This window comes from Arachis hypogaea, chromosome 10 (assembly GCF_003086295.3).
Source record: "Arachis hypogaea cultivar Tifrunner chromosome 10, arahy.Tifrunner.gnm2.J5K5, whole genome shotgun sequence".
Taxonomy (NCBI): Eukaryota; Viridiplantae; Streptophyta; class Magnoliopsida; order Fabales; family Fabaceae; genus Arachis; species Arachis hypogaea.
The window spans coordinates 108,697,045-108,724,093 of NC_092045.1; the positions used below are offsets into that span (position 1 = coordinate 108,697,045).

The 27,049-nt window shown below is 31.0% G+C and overlaps 4 protein-coding genes and 1 pseudogene across 6 annotated transcripts; 3 read left to right on the top strand and 2 right to left on the bottom strand.

The window, feature by feature from the left end:
• Positions 1 to 949: 949 nt before the first annotated feature.
• On the top strand, positions 950 to 4,437 carry LOC112716409 (UDP-glycosyltransferase 73C6-like). Its single transcript, XM_025768314.3, has one exon. It carries the CDS (start codon positions 2,886 to 2,888, stop codon positions 4,356 to 4,358), a length of 1,473 nt encoding a protein of 490 aa, XP_025624099.1. The 5' UTR covers positions 950 to 2,885; the 3' UTR covers positions 4,359 to 4,437.
• A 4,270-nt stretch (positions 4,438 to 8,707) lies between these two features.
• On the top strand, positions 8,708 to 10,532 carry LOC112716410 (UDP-glycosyltransferase 73C6). Its single transcript, XM_025768315.3, has one exon. The coding sequence runs from the start codon at positions 8,891 to 8,893 to the stop codon at positions 10,361 to 10,363; it is 1,473 nt and encodes a 490-aa protein (XP_025624100.1). The 5' UTR covers positions 8,708 to 8,890; the 3' UTR covers positions 10,364 to 10,532.
• On the top strand, positions 10,384 to 12,048 carry LOC112717922 (UDP-glycosyltransferase 73C12-like; annotated as a pseudogene).
• On the bottom strand, positions 11,129 to 14,655 carry LOC112716411 (uncharacterized). Of its 3 annotated transcripts, XM_029289782.2 has the most exons (4): positions 14,353 to 14,653; positions 12,261 to 14,212; positions 11,956 to 12,029; positions 11,129 to 11,860 (listed from the first exon to the last, which is right to left on the bottom strand). In XM_029289782.2, exon 2 carries the CDS (start codon positions 14,122 to 14,124, stop codon positions 12,508 to 12,510), a length of 1,617 nt encoding a protein of 538 aa, XP_029145615.1. In that variant the 5' UTR covers positions 14,125 to 14,212; positions 14,353 to 14,653; the 3' UTR covers positions 11,129 to 11,860; positions 11,956 to 12,029; positions 12,261 to 12,507. The 3 variants fall into 3 exon arrangements, with proteins under 3 accessions (XP_029145615.1, XP_029145614.1, XP_029145616.1); XM_029289781.2 differs by having other exon boundaries at positions 11,129 to 12,029; positions 14,353 to 14,655; XM_029289783.2 differs by having other exon boundaries at positions 11,129 to 12,029; positions 12,261 to 14,194.
• Positions 14,656 to 23,995: 9,340 nt separating this feature from the next.
• LOC140175753 (uncharacterized) lies at positions 23,996 to 26,473 on the bottom strand. Its single transcript, XM_072204302.1, has 4 exons — positions 25,810 to 26,473; positions 24,427 to 25,400; positions 24,158 to 24,242; positions 23,996 to 24,063 (listed from the first exon to the last, which is right to left on the bottom strand). The coding sequence occupies exons 1-4, from the start codon at positions 26,471 to 26,473 to the stop codon at positions 23,996 to 23,998; spliced, it is 1,791 nt and encodes a 596-aa protein (XP_072060403.1).
• Positions 26,474 to 27,049: the final 576 nt, after the last annotated feature.

The following is a 27,049-nucleotide window of genomic DNA, read 5'->3' on the forward strand; positions in this document are numbered from 1 at the left end:
GTCCCCAAAGTTTCAGTTTGTTTTAAAATCGTCCTTTTTACCAATTATATTTTTTTATTACCAAATTACCCTTTATTAAAAAAATTATAAAATAAAATAAATATAAAATAAATAAATAAATAAAGAAAAAAAGGGGAGATACGGAAGCGGGGGTGGGTGGGGAGAGAAGGGGGAGAAAAGGGGGGAAGGGGGAGGGGGGAGAGAAAGGAGACCCATGCACCGCCGTTGCACCGCCGCCCCCGCCCTCCGCCACACCGCCTTCTTCTTCTTCTTCTTCTTCTTCTTCCTCTTCCTCCCGCCGACCCCACTTCTTCTTCTTCTTCTTCTTCTTCTTCTTCTTCTTCTTCTTCTTCTTCTTCTTCTTCTTCTTCTTCTTCTTCTCCCGCCGCCACACCCACCGCCGCCCCCAGTTCTTCTTCTTCTTCTTCTTCTTCTTCTTCTTCTTCTTCTTCTTCTTCTTCTTCTTCTTCTTCTTCTTCTTCTTCTTCTTCCGCCCCCACTTTTTCTTCTTCTTCTTCTTCCTGCCGCCGCACCCACCGCCGCCCGCCGCTTCTTCTTCTTCTGTGAATTCTGTTAATTGAATTTTTTTGTGAAATTTCTAGATCTGTTTATCTGAGTTGAGTTCTGAATTTTTTATGATGATTTTCTGAGTTGAGTTTTTGTTTGTCTGAGTTTGAATCTGGATCTGAGTTTTGGATCTGAATTCTGATGAGGATGACGATGATGATGTTGATTTTCTGAGTTTTGGTTGGTGTGATGGAGATGGTGATGGAGTGACAGTGGGTGGGGGTGGTGGTTCTAGTTCTGGTTCTGGTGGTGGTGGTGGTGGCATGATTTTGGGGAAGAAGGGATAGGGGCATTTTGGTTCGAAGGATCATTTTAAAAAAAAAACTCAAACTTTGGGGACCATTTTGGAGCGAAAAAAAGGCGAGAGACGAAAAAAATTTTCAGCCCCTACGTTAAGGACCAAAATCATACTTAACCCTAAAAAAAACTAGATACAAAGTTTTACTAGAAGTTCTGAATCCTTACCCATACAACAATTCATTGAAAATCATACGCACTTGGATTGAAAAGTGAGTGCCATCTTTGGACCAGCAAATAGTGATCAAAAGCCCTTTAAATAGAGCATGTCGATAGTCTTCTTCATCAAGAAAGCGGGCCAAAAAGAAATCCTCTATTAAATCAAAGACCTTCACTTCACCTTTTTTAACCATACCCTTTGCACCCAAGAATCCATAGCACGAAAATTTAAGCTTTTACTAAGCAACTTGATAATTAGCGAGAATTTTCATAGTCTACATCAAGAATCATATTCTTCTAACGATTCTTCCACAATTGATTTTGGATTGAAGGGAACCACTTTCTTGTTTTCACTTTCTCTCACTTCGGCTAGAGTATAGTCTTCTGTCACTGAACGATCCCCTCTGAAAATAGATTCATATCCGCACTTCCTAATATCAAATTGTCCTTGTAGGAACAATTTTTTGTTATCACCTCTTTGACGGCATTAGAGTTTTGTGGTTCTACCATCACAGGATTAAACTGATCTTTCAAATCCATCTTTGTATTCTTTTCTTCTATGCAAGTTTCCTTTTCAACATTCAGTAGAATTTCGTCACCATTAGATTTTGCTTTTTTTAAAACTTCAAAGAACAAGATTTTTCAAAGATTTTTCGTTCGAAGTCGCCGTACCCGTACTTATACTCGTAATCACACTACTTTAATCTTTATACATGGCTAATGTGAGAGTGGTTTTTTTTTTGTGTGTGTGGGTGTTTGGAATATAAAAATTAACTTGTTTATCATTTTTTTTATATTTATGTTACAATTTAAAAATAAAATGTGTAATAATAATTAATGCAGAATTAGTTAAGATAGTACCTTCTTTTAATCACATAATCAAAGATATTTACTTCAAATCTTAGAAGAAAAAATGAATAAAAAATTAAAAAATTAAAAATGCAAAACTAATATTCTTTTTTCCTAGTAGAAAATATTAACAATGGAATCATCAAAATCACGTCACAAAAATCACCAGAGTACTTTTAGTCCACAACAAATTAGCCCACGAAATATTCCCTCTAATTTAAGTTATTATTATTATTATTATTGTTATTATTATTATTATTAACAATAATAATAATAATAACAATAATAATAATAATGCAACTACATGGCAATATCAAAACCATTAATATGATCTCAGATTAAGTACAAAATTTTAATTAAAAAAACCTAAATTACATATCTAACTTGGAATCCTTAATTATTCGAATGTCTTCTTTATCAAAATGAAACATTTATACTATATAATCATTTTATATAAAAATAATTCAAACAATTCAAATGAACACAGAGTAATAAAAAAACATTTCGCTAAGTTAATATATTCTAGAATGAAGATAACATCTGTATGACTTTATTCTTGGCGGCATGCCGGCGTTTCGCCAAGTGGTTAAGGTCACGGACAGAAACAAATTGAAACGTACAAATAATTTGTGAGGAAGACACATGATGTATACAGGTTGTGTGGTAACAGGCGCACAGAAATGAACAATTACTACAACACAGTGGTAACTGATTTTTAACTTCCCAAATACTTAAAATGTGAAATTTCATGGGTAATCAACTTGATGTAAAGTTGATAGTTGAAAACTGTTAAATAATTTGGCTAATTTCATTAAATTTTTATCTAATGTCTCTCAGTTATAAACTTCACATAAAAGTCGCGTGACAAAAAAAATGTGAGACACCCACAAAAGCAAATAAATAAATAAAATAAAAATTAGACAATGATATATAGCTGGCCGATGTATGCACTGACATCACCAAGAAAGGAATGTAGTTTATAAATAGCAAATTACCATATCCAAAAAACAAGAATGGCTTCCCAAACACCACAGCTCCATTTCGTTATCTTCCCATTCATGGCACAAGGCCACATGATTCCAATGATGGACATAGCAAAGTTATTGCTTCAGCGCAACAATGTTATTGTCACAGTAATCACAACCACACACAACGCAGCAAGATTCACATCAACCTTTGCTCGTTTCATCGATTTCGGTTACCAAATTCGACTAATTCAGCTTCAGTTTCCATATAAAGAGGCAGGTTTGCCAGAAGGGTGTGAGAATCTTGACATGCTTCATTCACTAGGCAATGCCTTGAGTTTATTCAATGCACTAAACCTTCTAAGGGAACCTGTAGAAAAAATCTTTGAAGAGTTGTCGCCCCCACCAAGCTGCATAGTCTCTGATATGAGTCTACCGTACACAATCCACATCGCTAAGAAGTTCAACATTCCAAGGATTTCTTTTGTTGGAGTGAGTTGCTACTGTCTCATGTGTTACGAAGCTTTGCGCACCAGTAATGTGAAGGAGAGCATAAAGGATGAAACAGAGTACTTTGTTATACCGGGTTTACCTGATGAAATTGAGGTCACCAAAGCGCAGGTACCAGGACCAGCAGACGATAGCTGGAACAAGTTTTATCAAGAGATTCATGCGGCCGAAGCAGACACTTATGGAATAATCATGAATTCGTTCCAAGAATTGGAGCCTGAGTATGAAAGAATGTTCAAGAAGGTTAGAAAGGATAAAGTGTGGTGCGTGGGTCCGGTGTCACTAAGCAACAAGGATCAGTTGGAGAAGGCTCAAAGAGGCAACAAGGTTTCAACTGAAGAGTGGATGCACCAAAAATGGCTTGATTCTCAAAAGCCTAAGAGTGTAATTTATGTATGTCTTGGAAGTTTATGTAATCTAACTGCAACTCAGTTGATTCAGATTGGTTTAGCCTTAGAAGAATCAAAGAGACCTTTCATTTGGGTCATAAGGGAAGGGAGTCAATTAAAAAGGCTAGAAAAGTGGATTAAGGAAGATGGGTTTGAAGAAAGAATCAAAGATGAGAGTCTTATAATTCGAGGTTGGGCTCCTCAGCTACTAATACTATCACATCCTTCTATTGGAGGGTTCTTGACACACTGTGGCTGGAACTCTAACTTAGAAGCTATATGCGCCGGTGTGCCAATGCTGACGTGGCCGTTGTTCGCAGACCAGTTTCTGAATGAAAAATTGGTTGTCAAAGTACTCAAAGTTGGAGTGAAAGTTGGTGCAGAGAGCTCAATGGTGTGGGGGAAGGAAGAGGAGATTGGTGTATTGGTTAAGAAAGAAGATATTAAAATAGGAATAGAGAAGTTAATGGATGAGAATGATGCTGATTGTGAAGAGAGAAGAGAAAGGGTAAGACAGTTGGCTGAAATGGCTAAAAGATCTGTAGAAGAAGGAGGATCTTCTCATAGTAACTTGACTATGTTTATCCAAGATATTTTGCATAATCAAATTGTCAAAAGCTAATGGCACAATATCTGTTTGCATGTGTATGATTATTTTGTTCTAGGCTCATTTTTTTAATGAAATTGTTGTGTTGTCCGTAGTATTTAGTCATGGAAAAACCGAGTGATTTAATTCAATATCGAAGTGACTTTTTTTTTTAATTGCAAAAACTAAATCTGAGTTTATATTTGGGATTAGACAAAATTTCAATTAAAAATTGAGGGTGACTGGGTGAGATTCCTGGAATGATAAATCCAAATTTGAAATCTGATTTGTGGGTGGCTAATTTTTTTGTTTTTTCTATAAGACAAATGGATGGATCAAATTTGTAAATAAAAAATTTAAAATTTAAAATTAAAAAATGTGTAGCCATAAGGTATCATTTGGTAAGGTATACTAGAAATCAGACTGGAAAATCGATACTTAATATTGTATTTAGTACTCAGAGATTAAAAATTTTTGTTTTTAAAATTTCAGTCACTTTAATATTTTTAAAAAGTGATAATATAAAAAATTATAATTTTTTAGAATAGAAACTAAAATTGTAATAATATTTTATTTTTGAAATATCTTCATTCAAAATTTTATATTCCAAATCTATCCTTCACCATTAATACCACTCCACTTCTCATTTTACCATCATATCTCTGTCACCAATAACAGTATCTCATAAATCAGATTCAACAATAATAACAATCTTATAATATCATACCAAATTTTACCACCAACAAAACAATAATACCAAAAATAACAACAATCAAAATCAGATTTAACAATCTCATAACACAAGAAAATTTTAAAATAAATAGAAAAAAGAATAACAGAGGTGATGTGAAACTAAAACTGAAGTGGCGCGACAGACTGAACACGGGGGCACAATCTGAATAGAAGCGACACGGCATAGAACATAACTGTAACAAACATAATGACAGATACGATAGTTGTAGGTGTTGTCGTCGCTGCTATTACTGCCGTGAAAAAACAAAAATATTGCTGCTATGCCAAAGAGAGAGGAGAAACAAGAAAGGAGGTGGCAGGTAGGGAAAAAGAAAGAAAAAGGATAGGGTTTTGATTTTATTAAGAATATTTTAATAATTTGTATTATTTAAAATTTTAAGACATAATTCGGTTTTGTATATTTTATATTAAATATAATATAAAAATTTGGTATTGGATTTGATGGTTTCAGAATTTTTAGACTATTAAATGGTTCATAATAAAACATATTTTTTAAATTTTTTAATAATTACTAAATAGTTCTTATTTAATTTTAATTATAAATTAGTCCTTTATATATTATTTAATTATAAAATTTATTTTTTATCTTATAAATTATTCTTTTATCATTCATCCATCATATTTATTGATAATAAAAAATTAAAACAATAACAAATTAGATCTCTATGAATCGTAATAAATATTTTGCAATCTTAATTGATCATAATTTTATCATTGATCTAGTTACATGCATATTGGGTTAGAAAAATCGGATTTGTTAAAAATTCAATCGATTGTGTTAGAGGTAGAGCAAATAGCTTGCTCTGTCTCGTGCTATGCTGCTTACTCTGCTTCTGTCCCGTTCAGTTAGTTTGTTAGAGTTAGTAGGCCCTATTGACTTAGCAGAAATTTTTAGGCCAATATTCAGTTATTCAGTTTGTTACAATTAGTTGCCAACTGTCATAGATCAAATTAGTTGCTAGAAGGTTCAGCTGTGTCTATAAATGCTAATACTCATATATAGAAGTCAGTTTTTCGCTTCAGTTCAATACACACATGCTTTCAGTCCCATTCGTCTTTCTCTCCTCTCTTTGAATTCTCTCTGAGGCCTGGTACCTTTCAGATTGAATGCACAAACCAATCGAATGAAATTCAGGTTTCCCAAACTTTAATCGATTGAAATTGATACACAATCGATTGAATTTTGCAAGACATGTGGGATTTTTCTTATTCAATCGATTGGTCATGTTACCCACTCGATTGAAATCATCAAAGCAATCTAGGTTTAGTTAATTCAATCGATTGGATCTATTACACATCAAAATAACCAACATTTTTAGAGGTATTTCTCGTCTCATTCATACTTCTATATACGAGAATAAGCCATATTTAACAAATATTTTTTTCATTATAAATTAAAAAAAAAAACTATTATTTCTCCAATAAAAATAACACTTATTCATGTGTATTCCTATGTACTTTAGAGATGATGATAATGGTTGTTAGTCTATTGTGAAGTTTAAGAATTTGAGTTAGCCATGTTTTAAGAATTTGAAGTGAAGTTCGCCGGGGTTAGATAAACTCTATAAAAATGACAGAGTTTGCCATGGGTGGGGCGAATTTGCTCTGCATGAAAAAACTCGTATTTGGGAAATTAAAGTTGAAAAATGAGATTTTGAAAAATAATAATTTTTTATTTTATTTCAGAAAAAAATTTATTGGGTAATATGACCAATCGATTGAATAAGAAAAAGCGCCACATGCCTTGTAAAATTCAATCGATTGAAGTTTCGGAAACTTGAATTTCAATCTATAGGTTTGTGCATCCAATGGATTGAATTTCTACCAAACACAATTTTTCCAATCCAATTCTTGTGTAATTAGATCAATGATAAAATTATGATCGATTAAGATGGTAAAATATTTATTACGATTAATAGAAGATCTAATTTGTTATTATTTTAGTTTTTTATTATCACTAAACCTGATAGATGAATGATAAAATAATAATTTATAAAATAAAAAATAGATTTTATAATTAAATAATATATAAAAGATTAATTTCTAATTAAAATTAAATAAAAATTGTTTAACAATTATTAAAAAATTTAAAAAAATATATTTTGTTATAGAACTATTTAATGGTCTAAATATTTTGAAACTATCAAATCTTTTGCCCAAAAACTTAATTTAATTTTTATCTTTTAGTTTTTATCTCTCAATCTTTATTTCTCCATCTCAATCTTTATTTCAAATGTTAACTAATAGTCCTTTGATTGTGTAGTCCTTTGATTGTGCTATGTAAAATCAGCACCCTCTAATATTCTTTCGCTCCAAGATTTGATATTTTCCCCTCGAACGGTCTGATACTTCTTTTGCTTTTGATCTAATGTGATAAAAGCTCTTTCAAATGTGTGCTATATCCAAATGTAATGCTAGTCTATGTGTATAGAAGCTGATTTGTTTTGTTTGTTCATAATAAAGTTGATCTGCAATGCTTGTTCACAATACAAAAATTGATATACATATTTGTAGTTCTTATTGACTTGTTTTTAACCTGCAGACACATTAAATACAACATAGATTTTTTAAACTCAACAATTTGATTGTTTAAATATAGTATCATATTTTTTTTTTCTTTAAAAAAAAATTGGGATGTGAGTTTAATCTCTATGCGTGGCTAATGTAAGAGTTTTTACCTTTTATTTTTAGTATGTTTAATTTTTTTTCTTTGTATGTTTGGAATCCAAGACCCAAGAATTAATTTGTCTATCCATCTATTTTTATATTTACTTATAAAAGTAAATATAAAAAGTAAATATAAAAATTTTAAAAACAACTTATAGGGTGGGCCGTATTCCACTAACTAGTTAAAGTCAACAACGATAATGAATTTCTCATCAGGATAGGAAGGATGGAATGGATATACATGGAGTCATGGACTCACGGAGACAGAGTGAAACGTTCAAATAAGTAATTGGACAGTCAAATCCAATGGGAATCTCTTGCACTTTGACACTTTGTGCATTTATATACATACATGATTTCATCGGATCCGAAGATACCTGTGTTGATTGTAAAGAGATTTCCGGAGACACAACACACCATAGAAAAAATTTTATAATTAAAATTAATAATTAAAAATTATTAAAATATGATGTGTTGATACTTTAAAAAAATTTTCAGGCAATAATATATGAATCAATTATGGACATATATTAAAATAAATTATTAAAATATATATTAAAAATAATTTAAATTATATATATTTATATAAAAAATTAGAATTAGTAATTTTTAATATTTTTTATTATTATTTAATCAGTACAAACATTAAATTATATTTAACAAATAAAATTTATTATTTTTATGTATATAAATTCTAAAAAAATATAAATACAAACTGTATTAATTAATATGTACAAAATTCTTATAAATATAAATATAAATTATATATTTTTTGTGTATAAAATCAAATATAAATATAAATTATTATTGACTAAATACTAGCCAAAAATAATAATATTTATTCGTTATATAATATTACTCTTTTATATACAAATACATAATAATAACTGATTTTGGTATGTTGATAATGTTTTTATATATAAATTGATGATTATACTATTTTTTAAATTTTTTAATAATATAAAGAATATTTTTTATTTTATATTTTATCAAATAATTTTATTAAAAATAAAAAATATATAACATTTTTTAGATTGCCTATGTAGACACTTACGTCACCAAGAAAGAAATGCAGTTTATAAAGCTAGAGTCCAAGTAAAATTATTCAGTACACTAAACCTAAATTATCCATCTCCAAGGAAACAAAAATGGCTTCCCAAACACCACAGCTCCATTTCGTTCTGTTTCCATTAATGGCACAAGGCCACTTGATTCCGATGATGGACTTAGCAAAGTTATTACTTCAGGGCAATAACAATATTATTGTCACGGTTGTCACAACCCCGAAAAACGCAGCAAGATTCACATCAACCTTCGCTCGCTACATTGATTCCGGTTACCAGATTCGACAAATCCAGCTTCAGTTTCCATATCAAGAAGCCGGCTTGCCAGAAGGATGTGAGAATCTTGACATGCTTCATTCACTTGGCAACGCTTTCAGCTTTTTCAACGCAGCAAGTCTTCTAAGGGAACCGGTGGAGAAGATCTTCGAAGAGTTGTCGCCGCCGGCAAGCTGCATAGTCTCCGATATGAGTCTGCCGTACACGATCCACGTCGCTAAGAAATTCAAGATTCCAAGGGTTTCTTTCGCTGGAGTTAGTTGCTTCTGTTTAATGTGTTATGATGCTTTGCATACAACTAATGTGAGGAATAGTGTTCAGGATGAAACAGAGTACTTCGTTATACCAGGTTTACCGGACGAAATTGAAGTCACTAAATCGCAGGTACCGGCACAGGTGGACGAGAATTGGAGCAGGTTTGGTGAAGAGATTTATGCAGCTGAAAGTGATTCTTATGGAGTAATCATGAATTCGTTTCAAGAATTGGAGCCTGAGTATGAAAGAATGTACAAGAAGGTTAGAAAGGATAAAGTGTGGTGTGTTGGTCCGGTGTCACTGATCAACAAGGATCAGTTGGAGAAGGTTCAAAGAGGAAACAGTGTTTCAGTTGAAGAGTGGAAGCATCAAAATTGGCTTGATTCTCAAAAGCCAAAGAGTGTGATTTATGTCTGCCTTGGAAGCTTAAGTAATGTAACTGCAATTCAGTTGATTGAGATTGGTTTAGCCTTAGAAGAATCTAGAAGACCCTTCATTTGGGTAATTAGAGAAGGGAATCAATTAGAGGCGCTAGAAAAGTGGATTAAGGAAGATGGTTTTGAAGAAAGAATCAAAGGTAAGAGTGTTATAATTCGAGGTTGGGCTCCTCAGCTACTAATACTGTCACATCCTTCAATTGGAGGGTTCTTGACACACTGTGGCTGGAACTCTACTTTGGAAGCTATATGCGCCGGCATGCCGATGCTGACGTGGCCGTTATTCGCAGACCAGTTTCTGAACGAAAAACTAGTTGTCCAAGTACTAAAAGTTGGAGTGATGGTTGGTGTGAAAAGTCCTACTGCTTGGGTGAAGGAAGAGGTTGGTGAACTGGTTAAGAAAGAAGATATTAAAATAGCAATAGAGGAGTTAATGGATGAGAATAATGGTGAATGTGAAGAAAGAAGAGAAAGGATAAAAAAGTTAGCGGAAATGGCTAAAAGATCTGTAGAAGAAGGTGGATCTTCTCATAGTAACTTGACTGTGTTTATCAAAGAAATTTTGCATAAAAGCGTGGGAGGAATATGATAATATGACTTTCCAAACAAATGGCAAACAATGTAATTGCAAATGTGTGAGAGTTTTTAGTATGCTTAATTTTTGGTGTGTTTGGAATATCAAAATATTTGACTATAGGGCTCTTCAATGTACAATATGCGGTTTGCACTTGGAATCCAATAATGGTCTTGCTTATTAATCCATTTTTATATGTAATTTAAAAATAATTAATGTGTAAAATAATTTATGTATGTAGTTAAAACGATAAATCCTTTAATCTCAACTAATTATATTAAGTTCAAATCCTAAATAGTATTTGATTTGATCTTTGATCTGAAGATTATCAAAATCAGGAAATAAAACCATCATAGAGCACTCAACTATAATTGAAGTGGTGATGAGGCGAGAGGTGGTGGGGCAGACTTTACTTTAGGACGTGAAGACAACTCAATCCGCCCTTGTCTTCTTTTCCAATGTGGTTGTCTTAATCCAAATGGTTGGACACATTACAAAGGATGAAAATGAAAGCTCACATTACATGATACATACAAGCCAAACTTTGGGAAGGAAGGGATGATAGTAAGAGTTGTTCATCAATTGGAAAGTTGAAGAAGGGACGGCAAAAGCTAAATAAGCAATTAATCTCATCTTTTTTTTTTTTTTTTGCAGCTGATATGCCTTAATCCTCATCAAATCAAAAGGTTGATAGGTCCAATTTCCTCAATCAGCTCATTGGAATACAAATAATAAACTCGCTGCTGCCACTTATTTCGACAAGCAATTGAAAAATGTTTAAGAGATTGTGTTTATCTCTGGCAAATTTGTTTATATATAATATAAATAAAGTGTGGTGAACAACAAAGCAGATACACATACCAAGAAAGGAATGTTATAGATGTCACACAAGTAAACGAATTAAACCCACCCAAATTCAGTAGACTAAATCCAGTTACGATATCAACCAAAACAAAAATGGATTCCATAACACCACAGCTGATTCCATAACACCACAGCTCCATTTCGTTGTGTTCCATTTAGTGGCACAAGGTCACATGATCCCAGTGATGGACATTGCAAAAAATACTGCTTCAGCAGAATGTTGTTGTCATGGTAGTCACAACCCCACAAAATGCAGCAAGAATCACATAAACCACAAACCTTTGCTCGTTACAATGATTTCGGTTATCAGATTCGATTAATTCAGCATCAATTTCCACATCAAGAAGCTGGTTTGCCAGAAGGGTGTGAGAATTTTGATATGTTACCTTCACTTGGCAATGCCGTTAATTTGTTGAACGCAACAAGCATTTTTGTGGGAACTGGTGGAGAAGCTTTTCGAAGAGTTGGTGCCGCTGCCGAGTTCCATAGTTTCTGATACGTTTTTGCCATATACAATCCACATTGCCAACAAATTCAGCATTCTGGGATTTCTTTTGCCAGAGTAAGCTGATTCTGTCTCGTGTACTCAGTTTCGCACCAATGATGTGAGGGAAAGCATAAAGGATGAATCTGAGTACTTTGTTGTGCCTGGTATATCAGACAAAATTGAAGTAACCAAACCACTGCCATTATCACCAAACAATGAGAAATGGAACAAGTTTAGTGAAGAGAAAAGAACTAACTACTCAATTGTGCCTCCTCAACAAAAATGCTGTGGTCGAAAGAAGTATATGCCACTTTTCCAATCCCTAGGTATCTGCAAATTTATGTTTTAACAGTAAGAATGCTTTTTTGTATGTTGAAAATAATCTAATTAAAATGCCTATGTATGTAACTTCAGAAATCAACTTGGAAATTAAAACATTTTCCAACTTAGAACTAACTACTCAATTGAAACAGCTAGTCCAATAACTAAGGCCCAAAGAAAAAGCATTTTCAAACCATGTAGGTCACTTCAGAAATCAACTTGGAAATTAAAACAACTGACCTTATTGCTTGCCATGCATCTAATGATCATTTCCAGAAAAGTTTGTGCCTCATCCTTTTTCTTTTCTCTAGAAGTGACAGCACTAGAGAGGTTTTAATTGTCTTCCCATTGTAAAATCAAGGGCTTCCCTATTCTGATGATCCACCTTTACAAAGATGATCGATTATGTTTTTGACATCTGCATGATTTCCTCTGATGAAAAAATGATTGAAAAATCTTCTGTGCATTCTTTTACTCTTCCAGAGTTCTATAAACCATGTACAAGTATTTTGTATGTGTACAAATTAGGACAAATATCATCATTAACAATTTGGTTTAATAGTATAATTGCCTTGCCAAGTTGCTGCCTGTCGAATAACGCATGTAACAATATATTGTAAGTTTCAATATTTGGATCCAAATTCTTGAACATATCTTGGAAAAGATTCATGGCTTCATCTAATCTTTTATTCTTGCAATAACCACTAATCAAGATATTGTAACTCCAAACATTTGGAACAAAACTTCTTTCAAAGATGAGACTTTTAAATAATTTAATTGCCTCATCAAGATGCTGGTTTTTGCACAGGAAATCTAAAAGGATATTATAAGTGTTTACATCAGGGAATGGTTGACCGCAATAATGCATTTCATTAACAATCTCCCGTGCAGACGAGATTCTACCAGCTTTGCACAAGCCATCAACTAGATAATTATAAGTTACAATGTTTGGAACTATGTTCTTACGAAACATATCTTTCATCAAATTCCTGGCCTCATCCACTCTGTTAATCTTGCAATAACCTTTAATCAAGATGTTATAACTCCAAACATCAGGCACAACACCCCTCTCAATTACCATATCAAATAAGTTTCTTGCCTCATCAACTTCATTGTTCAAACAATATCCATTCATCAAAATTGTATAAGTAATAATGTTTGCTTGCTGACCCCTTAGAATCATCACATCGCACAAAACATGGGCTTGTAATAGCATTTCTTCTTTGCATAATGCATCAATTATTATGTTAAAGGTATACACATCTAGGCTGATGTCTTTAACAACAATCTCATTCAGCAATAATCTAGCTTCTTTCCATTGGCCCACATGACAAAAACCATAAATTAATGAAGTGTAAGTGACAACATCAGGGGAAATTCCTCGATCAAGCATATTAAAATACAAATCCAGTGCATCATCCAAAAGTCCATCTTTGCACAAACCATCAACAACAATATTGTACATTACAAGATTCGGCCTAACATACTGACCCTCCATTTTCCAAAGCATTTGGAGAGCAAATCTTGTTTTTCCAAACTTACACAGCCCATTGATTAAGGTTCCATACATAACTTCATCAAACCAAAATCCTTTTGCAACTATTTTATTATAAAGGTAGAGTGCATCCGAAATCTTACCATTAAGACACAACCCCTTCATTATTGTAGTAAAAGTTACAGCACTTGGCTTAAATCCCCACTTAACAAACTTGCTCATTACTGAGAGTGCAAAACCCATCTGACCTGCATGGCCATAACAATTGATCAAGATGTTCAAAGTAACACTAAATGGTAGGATGCCCTTTGACTCCATCTGGGTATAAAGATAAATAGCCGTGGCATAATACTTCATCTTTACAATCGTTCCCAAGATTTTGGTTAATTCCACAATCGATGGCTGCGGATGCATATCAACCATGCAATTAAATAAAGCTACAGCATCTTTAACATTATTAAATTTGTAAGAGTCTCGTGTTAGAAGCGGCTGTGAATAAAGAAGACATAGCCTTGTATGGTGGGCATATGGCATAAAAGCAAGTAAGTTCGATGATGGCAGAAAAAAGCGATGGAGTTTAGGGATTGCATACCTCGTTGCATACAACATGTTCTCTTAACATAAAAACTGATGATACTTCACCAAACACAATTCTCCACTCTATGATTATCAGTATTGCCTGAAACCGTTTAGCTACCTTAAGAATGAAGAAGACAAATTTGGATATTTAATACAATACAACAACAATTCATTGATCTCAATAGAAATTAAAAGCTAAGTAGTTGCCACAAACAAATAAATAAAAAATAAAAAATGAAGAAAACTCAAAATTAGCACCTTAAAGCGAGAACAGCGAAAGCAGAGGCAAAGTGGCGAACACAGCAATAGTGAAATCGAAAGCGAAAGCGAAAGCGAAAGCGGAAGCTGAGGCAGAATGCGGAAAAGAGAGAACTGAGAAGAGTTGCAGAATTGAACGGGAGAGGCATGGTATTGTTAGGGTTTTGTTTCACAATTGGTTTTGTTTTTTTTTTTTCATTTTTAATATTTTATAATCACTAAGTATATATAAAATTCATCATTAAAATTAATTATTAATATAGAATATATTATAGAATATAAAATATACATTAAAAATATATTAAATTATATAATTTTTTATATAAAAATATATGATAACTGATTTATTTTAGTATATAAATAATATTTTTAATTAATTTAATATTTTATGTGATAAAATATATTTTTTTTAATATTACAAGGACATTCTCAAATAACTTCAATTTCAAAATTTTTAATAACTTCAATTTTTAATAATTCAACTAAATCATTTCTTACTCGTTATAAATGATACCAAATGTTTTGTCAATCACCATTCAATATTCTTAGATTTAGACACCACATGTGATTAATTGACATATATTGGCTTTAATTTTACCAACAATGTAAATTTGTTCCTAGTTAACATTATAAGGAAACTATAATTATTAAAAAAAATTTTAATACTAAAATTATTAAAAATGACTAAATTTTTTTATAATATTTAAGAAAATGAACCAAATTTTTTTATAAAAAGATAAATATATTTTTAATTATTTTTATTTTTTTTATAATTTTTATATTGATAAATTTTATTTCTCTTAAAATTTTAGTGCTTTTTATTAATTATTTATTTATTTTTATTTAATTTTTTTATTTTCATGATCTTTACCTAATGAAAAAAAAATACAAAGATCATAAAAGTAAAAAATAAATAAATAAATAAATAATAAAAATTACTAAAATTAAAAAAAATTATTAATATAAAATATAAAATAAATAAAAAATAGTTAATAATTAATATTTAATAATTAAATCTCCCTAACGATCTTTTAGAGTAATTTTTTATAAATTAATTAACATAATTAATTTTAAGTGAATATTCATACATATCTATACAGTGTTGAGAATCAAATAGCATATATTAAAGATTATAAAAAATAAATAAATAAATAATTAAGGATATATTTATCTCCTTATAAAAAGATTTTATTTTTCTTCTTAAATATTATAAAAATATTTAGTCCTTCTTAATAATTTTAGTATTAAAGATCCTTTTTAATAATTAAATCTTCCTAATGGTCCATTATATTAAATACGTACAAAATAAAAATTTAATTTAGTTGTTTAAATTTATATTATTATATCTATTTCAGTGTTTTGTTGAAAAAAATTTACTAAAATTAAAATATAATAGACGTTCGTGTTTAAAGAAGCTTAATTTCAATTTTCTGTTGATAAAATAAAATTTATGTGAGATTATTAAATTGTTAAAAAATGTGAGATTAAAATGATAAAAAATATTTGAATATTGGTAAATTTTTTATAACCTGCTGATTAAGATTTTATAATTCTGATATAATCTGTAATTAAATTCTCTTATTAAAAAATTCTTAATTTTTTTATTAAATTAAAATCCATATTTAAATGATAATTTTATAAAATTTTGTGACCATTTGACATTTATAATGAGTTATAAGAAGTTTAGTATAGTTGAATTATTAAAAATGAGAAGATTTATGAAGCTATAGAATGTCATATAGTACCGACACAATTCACATAATTTGCTAATTAAAATTCTGTAACTTTGGCATAATTCTTATATCTATGTGTGAATGGTAATTTTATGGCATTTTGTGATCATTTTGTGTCATTTGAAATGAGTCACAAGAGACCTAGTGAAATTGAAGAAGTTGGAGAATGTTTTGTAATACTAGCATAATTCATGTAACCTGCTTATTAGAATCCTGTAATTCCAGTATAATTTTTATAATTGGATTCTCTTGTGAAAAAATTATTTAAATTTTTTAATAAAGTGTCGTTTTTGTTCTTAATGTTTGGGGTAAGTCTCAAAGTTGTTCCTAATGTTTGAATTGTTCTATTTAAATCTCTAACGTTTTAAAATTGACTCAATGTTGTCCTGTCGTTAGGAATCTATTAATGAAATTGATGGCGGAACAAAATTGAGATGATTTTAAAACGTTAGAGACTTAAATAGAACGAACACGTTGGGGACAAAAACGATACATAGAAATAAATTTTAGGAAAAACTACCAAAAGTACCCATAAAGTTTACGAACGCTGACAAAAGTACCCATAAAACTAAGGAAATTAATGCTATACCCATGAAAGATGGATTCCGTATGACAAAAGTATCTAAATCCTAAATTTTTGTTGATTTTTTAATAAAATTCCTAAACTATCCTACACTCAACCTCAACTCACTTTTTCAACCTTTCATAACCCAATCTGCACCAACCCTTGCCATAGAGTTCGAAACTACTCCTACAACAAACCAGACCGAAATCAATGGTAGTGGTGGTGGTGGTGGATGATCGGACCTCAACTGATTCACTCATAAGTTTACAATCCATACCCAAACCAAATCTATCAAACACCAAAAATTACTCAACATATAAAAATTTTCAAATTCATTCATCCAATTTCAATTCACTTTATCAAAACTAGAAGTAGAAACAACCATCAACCATAAAAAACCAACAAATCCATTCATCAAATTTGAAATTTATTTCAGCAAAAATCAGAAGTAGAAGTAGCTATAAACCTGATCTTCTGTAAATCAATCTCAGCCTTCATAAAAAATAGAAGCAGATTTAAAAAAAAAAATAGAACAATATCATTTTAGTAGTAACTAAATCAATTTTTGAAAAGAAGAAAAATGAAATAAAAAATGTTTAAAAAAAAGAAATACCTTTTCTTTGCCTGTAACATCGTCAGTGGCAGAACCTCCATCCACAGCGCCACCTCCCTTTCTTCTTTGATTTCTCTTTACCGAACCCTATTCCTGCATGCAAGAGCACCACGACCCATCTCTCTTCTCAGGCGTGTGACGATGGTATTCTCCTCTGTTGGGTCGGGTGCGCCATGATGACGTTCTCCTCGGTTGCAACAGGTGCGCCACGGTGATATTCTCCTCAGGTTAGGTCATAGGCGCACGATGAAGGTGTTGTAGTCACCTTAAGAGTGAAAGGGAGAAGGCTCTGTGAGGATTTTTGAGAGAGGGATAAGTGAGAAGAGAGGAAGAAGTGAGAAGAGAGGGAGTGACGATAGAATGGGGTAAGAGTGGGGTAGTTTGGGAATTTTATTAAAAATCAATAAAAATTTAGGATTTGGATACTTTTATCATACGGAATCCATCTTTCATGGGTACAGCGTTAATTTCCTTAGTTTATGGATACTCTTATCAGTATTCATAAACTTCATGGGTACTTTTGGTAATTTTTCCTAAATTTTAATTCTATCCTTCAATAATATCAATTTTTTATGATACATTGTTATTCAATTATTTTTTAATCACATATAAATAAGTTACACTTAATCACATTAATTTTATTCTAAATAAATTTATTTTTTATAATTTTAATTTAAAAATTTTTATTCATCATAAAATATTCGTAGAATGACTAGTGCATAAACTTGTGGAGAAAAAATAATAAATATACAATAAAGTAATGTGATTTTAGTCATTTTACAAATATTTCATGATGAGTAAAAATCTTTAGGAGTAAAATTATAAAAAAAATAAATTTATTTAGAATCAAAGTAATTTGATTAAGTGTAATTTACTTAAATGTGATTAAAAATAATTGAATAACTATGTACAGTGAAAGATTGATATTAGTGAAAGATAAAATTAAAATTTATTTCTATGTATCGTTTTTGTTTCCAACGTTTTCGCCCTATTTAAGTCTCTAACGTTTCAAAATCGTGTCAATTTTGTCCCACCGTCAATTTTGTTAACAGATTCTTAACGGCAGGACAACATTAAATCAATTTTGAAATGTTACGGACTTAATAAGACGATTCAAACGTTAGGAACAACTTTAAAACTTACTCCAAACATTAGGGACAAAAACAATACTTTACTCTAAATTTGTTATGAATCGTGCCATTATTGCAGAATATTCTCCAACCTTTTCAATTTTGTAATTTCTAATGGTCTAACCACACTAAATTCGTTGTGACTCAACACGCATAATATCAAATGGTTACAGAATTCCATAAAACCATCATCCAAATATGAATTTTGATTTTTAAAAAAATTAAAGAAATTTTTTTACAAAAGGATCTAGTTATAGAAATTATAATAAGGTTACAAAAACTGTTCAACAAGTTATAAGAATTATGCCAATATTATAAGATATTCTCTCGCCTATTAATCTCAATTTTCAATAAGCTCAATAACACTATATTTCTTGTGGCTCATCATGTATGGCACCAAATTATCTGAAAATTCGATAAAATCTCTATTCAAATATAGATTTTAAATTTATGAAAAATTCAAGTAATTATCTTAGGAGGAATTTTAGTTACAGAAATTATACACATTACAGGATCTTATTCTGTAGGTTATAGAAATTATGTCAAAATTATAAAAAAAATTTAAACTGGTCAATCTTACAACTTCTAACAATCTAACTACATTAGATCTTTTGTAGTTTATCATGGTCCATGGACGACACTAATTGATCACAAAATTCCATAAAATTATTATCTAAGTCTAGTGGTTTATGCAGATTTTATTAAAAAATAGCAATAAAATTTTTTAATCGTGACACATAAAATTTTTTAATTTGAGACTAAAATTTTTCAATCGTAATACAAATTCTTGTTAAGAGGATGAAATAAGAATATAAAAGAAGAAGAAGGAGGAAAAAAAGAGGAAGAGAAAAAAAAAAAATTTTAAACTTACAGAATTTATCAGAAAATAACATTAAAACTTTTTAACTATGTCATAGAAAATTTTTTAACTTTAATATTAAAATTTTTCAATTATATACAAATTTTTTAATGATGTCATTTTTAATTAAATAATGTATCTTTTTATTTATGTGTTATTTATAATAAATTGATGTATTTTTTATTTTAAAATATATTTAAATATATTTTGTTCATCAAGTGAGTTTATATGTTTAATTTAAAGAAGCAACGTTAGTGTGTGTAAGAAGAAAAAAAAAAGGATTTAGCTCCTCTGAAGTTGTTTATTTACCTTAGAGAAAAAAGTAACGCAATCTAAGCCATTGATAACATAAACGGTTTTGATCATCTTAAATAAATAAATAATAAATAAATACATTAAAAGAACCTTAAAAATCGTGCAACCAAATCGTGCAAGTAGCAGTTTCTAAAACTGCGTGATTTTAATCTTTCATCTTTTTTGAATCCTGAATAATTTTTTGAAAAATTTAATAAAAAAATAAAATTAATTAATTTAAATTGGGTCAAAAATATTTTTTTATTTTTTATTTTAATATAAAAAAATATTCATGTAAATGTACTAAATTTTTTTTAGATAAATGTACTCAATTTTTTTGTTTATACTTAAAATAAGAATCTAATTGAGAACAAACTAAAGAGTGTTTAGAATAACTAATGATGTGATGTTGGTTTAATAGATCTCTACTAAATTTATATTGATATATATTAAATTAATTTATTTATATTTTTATGTGTTTTTATATGTTTATAATGCTTGTTTCATATCTAATGTTGTAGTTTAAATTTAAATGTATGACTGGTTAAAAAAAATATATTATCATCAGAATAAACTAATAATTTAAACTACAACATTAGATATGAAACAAGCATTATAAACATATAAAAACACATAAAAATATAAATAAATTAATTTAATATATATCAATATAAATTTAGTAGAGATCTATTAAACTAACATCACATCATTAGTTATTCTAAACACTCTTTAGTTTGTTCTCAATTAGATTCTTATTTTAAGTATAAACAAAAAAATTGAGTACATTTATCTAAAAAAAATTAGTACATTTACATGAGTATTTTTTTATATTAAAATAAAAAATAAAAAAATATTTTTGACCCAATTTAAATTAATTAATTTTATTTTTTTTATTAAATTTTTCAAAAAATTATTCAGGATTCAAAAAAGATGAAAGATTAAAATCACGCAATTTTGGAAACTGCTACATGCACAATTTGGTTGCACGATTTTCAAGGTTTTTTTAATGTATTTATTTATTATTTATTTATTTAAGATGATCAAAACCGTTTATGTTATCAATGGTTTAGATCGCGTTACTTTTCTCTCTAAAGTAAATAAACAACTTCAGAGGAGCCAAATCCAAAAAAAAATACACACATAATAACTTGACTGAATTTAGTTAAAAGCTTACTTTCTCTAAATTATAAAATAGCTCGTTGTTGGTGTTTTACTCAAATTTTTGTTAATGTTTAAAAGAAAATATGAGTATCTCAATGTCAATTGTAACATCAAATAATATTAAAAGGAATAAAAGCAACAAATAAATATATAAATGCAAGGTGCCGGTGGCAAAATAAATTGCAGAAATTGAAACAAACAGAAAATTAAAAAGAAGATGAAAGAAGAAACATGAACGTAAAAGAGAAGAAGACGTAAAAGTAGAGGAATTTTATTAATAAAATTGGGAAAAAGCAAATTACAAGTGCTTGAGTTCAGAGGAATTACTTAAGATTCCCAATTTTACTCTGTGATGCCAAGGAGCTGAGAGCGTTTTGGGTTTCTAAGTGTTTTCCAAAAAGAACTGAACTGTCTACAATATTTTCCTAAAGCTTTATTTATAGACTAACCTAATGTCAGCTAACAGTTACCATTTGTACACTACTTGCAGAAAATTTGAATTTCTTGTAACTGTTCCCACACCTATTGTGAATTTCAAAAATTAAATAGATAGCCAACTGTCAAATGATATAATTTAATTTAAAATAGATATAAATATTGTATATAAAAACATTACCAAGTAACTAATTATTTCTTTTTATAATTTTCTTATAAAAATTATATTTTGTCTAACATAATGCTCTCCAAAATTTTTCACTTGAAGTCATACAGTGATTGAAAGTGAAAAATTTTGTTGTTTATAATAATAAGAGAAGTATATACAAACGTATATTTATTTATTTATTTATTTATTTATTTATTTCATTTTTTATTTTTTTATTATTATTTTTTTAAATATATATAAATGATAACAATAAGTGTTAATAAGAATGAAATTTTGAGACATCACTTAGAAAGCACATAAGAGTACTGTACTCTTTTCCCTTTTCTTTGTTATTTTGTTTATTTATTTTTTATGTTAACATTTATTTTTGCATTTTTGTTTAGCTTCAAAATTCTGAAATCCCCCAAAGTGAGCAGTCAGAAAAATAAATACCAATCACTTCCATTCATGCTCAGGCCCTAATGTGGTGAATGATCTATTGGCTGATTTAAAAAGTCTAAATGAGGTATATGCATGTAGCATGGGTACATAGAAGGCCATAGTTGAATCTTGTTCCACCATTTAAAGTCAACTTCCAACAGAGCAGCCTACAACCAAGATAGTTAACAATTCCATCTTGCTTCCATTGGCCCAACAACTCAATGTCATTCTATCCAAACCTGTTTTGACACTTGCTACCGATCCGCAGTTTAAGGCTCAACTTTCTGATATTTTTCAGACTTTTTCAACTACATCACATCCTGAGATTATTGATCCTTTGTTGGCTCACTTGCCGAAGGTTTATGAGGACCTTTATGCCAAATTTCCAGATTCTCAAGCACCCATCTCATCATATCAACAATCAACTGAAGCTCTTTCTAAGTTAAAACAAGACACCTCCTCTTTTGAGACTGCCAAAGCTACCCTAGCTACCCATATTGCAAAAGCTAAAGACCGGGCTCATGAATTATCTGAGGAGATTCGAGACTTGGAACAACAGCTGATTGTCAAGAGAGGAGTAAAAGATAGACTGGATGCTGCTTTGATGAAGAATGAGGTTCAATTTGTCAAAACAAGTAACATGCTTGACAGTAGCAATACAGCCTTATAGTCACTTGAAAAGAAGATGCTCTCCTCACAAGAAGCTGCCAAAGAAGCTAGGATCTTCCACAAACTGAAGTTACTCGCTTGAAGGAGATCTTTGACACTTAGTCTTGTATCTCTTATGTGAACCCTTGTGGTTTTAATATGTCCTTGCAGTTATCACTTGTTGAACTTTTAGAAATTTGTTTATTACTTGCCTTTATATGCACTCTATCCTTATTTTGGATACTGGACACTTGCTATCTTTTGGGAAGTTATTACATTACTTCATACTGAACCAATTATTAATATCACAGTGACCTCTCTTGTATTCCATTTGGGGTGACCTCCATATCTGTTTATGTCAGGTTGCACTGGTGCATGTCATCTTGTGTGTATTCGCCTCAAGTGCTGTCAAATTAAATCTAAATGTGCACTTATTGACATACCTCTAGCTTCATACATGTTTATTCACTAAACTTTTAGTTATACTGCACTCAGAAAATGATAAGTTATGCTCTGTATTGACTCTTATTTTAAATTAATGCTTTGGACACATTTGTCTCATAATCTGAATGCTTTACACTGTCAATGGAACTTACAATTCAGAGAAATCAGAAGGACATGTTAGCTTTTACAAAACTAAATTGCAAATATTAGTTGGCTCTTTATTCTTTCTTTTTTGACACTTCAAATGGATATTCTCGTGTCCTTAAACATGTGGAATGTTTATCTCATGTATGCCTGGCCTATATACTTTTAGATATTTGCCATTTATTAAAAGAATTCTTCTTCCTGATCCGACTTCAATAATCTTATAGGCATTTTCAGAATAAATCTTGTCAACTACATAAGGTCCTTCCCAAGTTGGAGACCACTTACCATAAGTTTTTGACTTTTTTTTATAGGCAAAATTATTTTCCACACTAAATCTATAACTGCAAATGTCTTTGCTTTAACACGGCGGTTATATGATTTTGACATAATCTCTTTTTGTCGAATCACCCGCTCTAAAAATCTCAACCTTTCGTCGTCTAGTTCATTGAGCTCTTCATACAAAGAATTTCAATAATCTATTACTGGTATCTCATCTTGTCTAGCAACCCTTACACTTGCAGATTAATATCAATTGGCAATACTGCATCATGACCGTAAACTAGCTTATACAGGATGTTTCCAGTAGAACCTCTTGAAAAATTTTGGTAAGCCCAAAGAATTTGACTGAGTTTGGTGTCAATTTTTTGGCTGCCTTCCAATGTATTTTTTAATTAATGCAATCAGAATTTTATTCGCTGCCTCCACTTGTCCACTGACTTGGGCATAATGTGGTGTAGAAGAAAGCATTTTTATATCCCTAGATTTGACATATTTCATGACCTTTTTTCTAATAAACATGGTTCCTTGATCAGTGGTAATAGACTGAGGAATTTCAAACCTATGCACAATATGCTCCTCAATAAAATATATTATTTCATTGTGAGTCACCTCCCTTAAAGGGATAGCCTCTACCCATTTAGAAAAATAATCAACACCAACCAAAATGAACTTATGACCTTTAGAAGAAGGTGGGTAAATCTGCCCGATAAGATTTAGAGCCCAACCTCTAAATGGCCATGGCTTAATTATAACATGCAATTCTGACACTGGAATATGTTGAAGGCTTCCATGTTTTTGGCATTCTTCACAGGACCTGGCATAATTTATACAATCTCTTTGAATAGTTGGCCAATACAATCTTCTCCTATTTATCACCCATTTTATTTTTTCTCCTGATTGATGGGTACCACAAATTCCCTCATGCACTTCAGCAAGAGCCAAATATGCTTCTTTTTCTTCCAAACATGTCAAGAGGTTTCCATCAACAGATTTCTTAAACAAGACATTATTCATTAGAACATAACTTTGAGCCCTGTATTTAAGTTTTCTATCAACACTAAGGCTTGGATTTTCTAAATACTCCACAAATTGGTGCTCTCCAATCTTTTGGGTCTAGCTTTTCTAATGACAACACTTCTCTTTCTCTCAAAGGCATAAATATGCCCTTTATCCTTACCAATTTTTCTAGTGTTGAGGGCTTGATCTTATATCTTGAAGCAATTTGAGCTAATTTATTTGCTTCTTGATTTAACTCCCTTGGAACGTGTCTTACAATGACATTGTCAAACTCGCTCAACAACTTTATGGCCACATCGAAATACTTTCTTAATTTTTCACTAACACACCTATACTCAAGTGATACTTGACGGACTACAAGCTGTGAATCTCCAAAAATTTCCACATTTTTAACTCCTCTTTCAAATAATAATTCCAGTCCCATTATTAACGCTTCATACTCTGCCTCATTATTGGAACATGAATAATTCAATTCAAAGAGGAATTTACTTGGCTTGCCGCTTGGAGAAATAATTAAAATTCCTATACCAACACCACCCTTATGGCATGAACTGTCGAAATATAATTTCCAAGGCACCAAACCAACGAAACCGAGTAAACTTTCATCAATGTCAATACAAGGATGGTCAACTAGGAAATCAGCTAGAACCTGACTCTTAACGGCCCTTGCAGGAACAAAATGTAAAGAAAATTCCGTTAAGGCCAACATCCGTTTTCCTAATCTACCATGCAATATTGAAGAAGACAACATATATTTAAGAACATCAAACTTAGAAATTACATAAACATTCCTAGGAATCAAATAATACTTAAGTTTTAAACAAGAAAAATATAAAGCTAAACAAAGTTTCTCAATTGGAGAATAACGGCTCTCCACATCATTCATCACATGACTTAAGTAATAAATCACTCTTTCGTTGCCATTCTCATCTTCTTGAGCCAGCATTCCACCAATTGTTACTTCAGAAGCTGACACGTAAAGTTTTAGAGGTGCTCCGTGCCTTGGAGGTGTCATAATAGGAGGATTAGTCAAATACTGCTTGATGTTGTCAAAAGCTTCTTGATGCTCTGTCTTCCATTGGAACTCTTCCTCTTTTTTCAGCTTGATCAGAGGCGCAAAAACCTTGATTTTTCCTGACAGATTGGAAATGAACATTCTAAGGTAATTGACCTTCCCTAAAAATGCTTGCAATTACTTTTTGTTAGCTAGAGGGAGAGCCTCTAAGATAGCTTTTGCCTTATTTTTGCAATTTCAATCCCTTTTTTCTGTACTAAGAAACCAAGAAAATTCTCTGCACTCACACCAAAGGCACATTTTAAGGGATTCATTTTCAATTTATGCTTTCTCATTCTTTCAAATGCTTTTTTAAATTTTCTAGATGCTCTTTTTTAGCATTTGATTTGACAACCACATCATCAACATAAATTTCCATAAAATTTCCAATAAAGTCATGAAAAATTTTATTCATCGCCCTTTGATAAGTTGCACCAGCATTTTTTAGCCCAAATGGCATCACAACTCATTCAAAAGTTCCTAAAGCACCTGGACACCTAAATGCTGTTTTTGACACATCTTCTTCAGCTATGTATATTTGATTATAACCTGAATATCCATCCATAAAACTTAACATTTCATCACCAGCAGTAGAATCTATCAACATATCAGCTATAGCCATTGGATATTCATCTTTTGGTGTTGCAGAATTTAAATCTCTAAAATCAATGCAAACCCTTAATTTTCCATTCTTTTTCATGACAGGAACAACATTAGAAATCCAGTTGATATACCTTGCTGTCCTTATAAACTTAGCCTTAAGAAGTCTTTCAATCTCTTCTTTAATCTTCTGCACGACTTCAGGAGCAAATCTCCTTGGTGGCTGCTTGACAAGTTTCACATTGGCTTTCAACGGCAATTGATGTTCTACTAATTCACAATTCAATCCTGGCATCTCTGCATAATCCCATGCAAAACAGTCGCAATATTCCTTCAAAATTTCTACCATTTCTTGTTTGAAATCATCAGGCAGCATCTTGCTTACATATGTTGGTCTAGGATAATCACCGTTACCAATATCTACTTCCTCCAAAGGATCCTGCACTTCGACCTTTTTTACAATGTCAGTGTCATTTTTTTCAAAACCTAAAGGACCATCATCATATATATAATCATAAGGTACACTGTCAATGCACCCTTCTCTGTCTGTCATATAGGCTGACAGCCGAGCCAGTTGGCTCGTCAAGCTCATCTAAGTTTCTCCTGAGGCCGTATTCGCCCCAGCCTTAGGAACTAAAATAAAACCATTCATATCTATTTTTCACATCTCAATATTTTCAGGATTAAATGCATTGGTGTCAACTATCAGTGGCTTGATTCCAGGATTATACATCCTGAACTCCACATGCATCTCATCATAGTAACAAGTACTATTGTCAGTAAGAACTTCTTCCACTCCTCCATCTTCATTCCAGAAAATCAATTTTTGATGTAAAGTGGATGGAATAGCACCCATTCTATGAATCCAATCACGTCCCAAAAGCAAGTTAAAACCAGCCTTTGAAGGAACCATAATAAATAGAGTTGGCCTATTGACAGAACCAACCTCAATTGACAGCAAAACCACACCTCTAACAGAAGAAGTCCTTCCATTAAAATCTGTTACCCCAATGCTACTTTTAATCAGATCTTTTTCAGTCTTTCCAAGCCTTCCCATCATTCTTTCAGGCATGAGATTAACAGCAGCTCCCCCATCAACCAAAATCTTATTGACTATCCTTCCATCAAC

What these genes read in the sequence shown, in the direction of transcription:
- LOC112716409 (XM_025768314.3), top strand. Translation starts at nt 2,886, where the DNA reads ATGGCTTCCCAAACACCACAGCTCCATTTCGTTATCTTCCCATTCATG.
- LOC112716410 (XM_025768315.3), top strand. Translation starts at nt 8,891, where the DNA reads ATGGCTTCCCAAACACCACAGCTCCATTTCGTTCTGTTTCCATTAATG.
- LOC112716411 (XM_029289781.2), bottom strand. Translation starts at nt 14,124, where the DNA reads ATGTTGTATGCAACGAGGTATGCAATCCCTAAACTCCATCGCTTTTTT.
- LOC140175753 (XM_072204302.1), bottom strand. Translation starts at nt 26,473, where the DNA reads ATGACAGACAGAGAAGGGTGCATTGACAGTGTACCTTATGATTATATA. An exon ending in AACAGCATTTAGGTGTCCAG is followed by an intron (nt 25,401 to 25,809) that starts GTGCTTTAGGAA and finishes CCAATCTGTCAG; the next exon opens with GAAAAATCAAGGTTTTTGCG. An exon ending in AGTGCATGAGGGAATTTGTG is followed by an intron (nt 24,064 to 24,157) that starts GTACCCATCAAT and finishes AAATTATGCCAG; the next exon opens with GTCCTGTGAAGAATGCCAAA.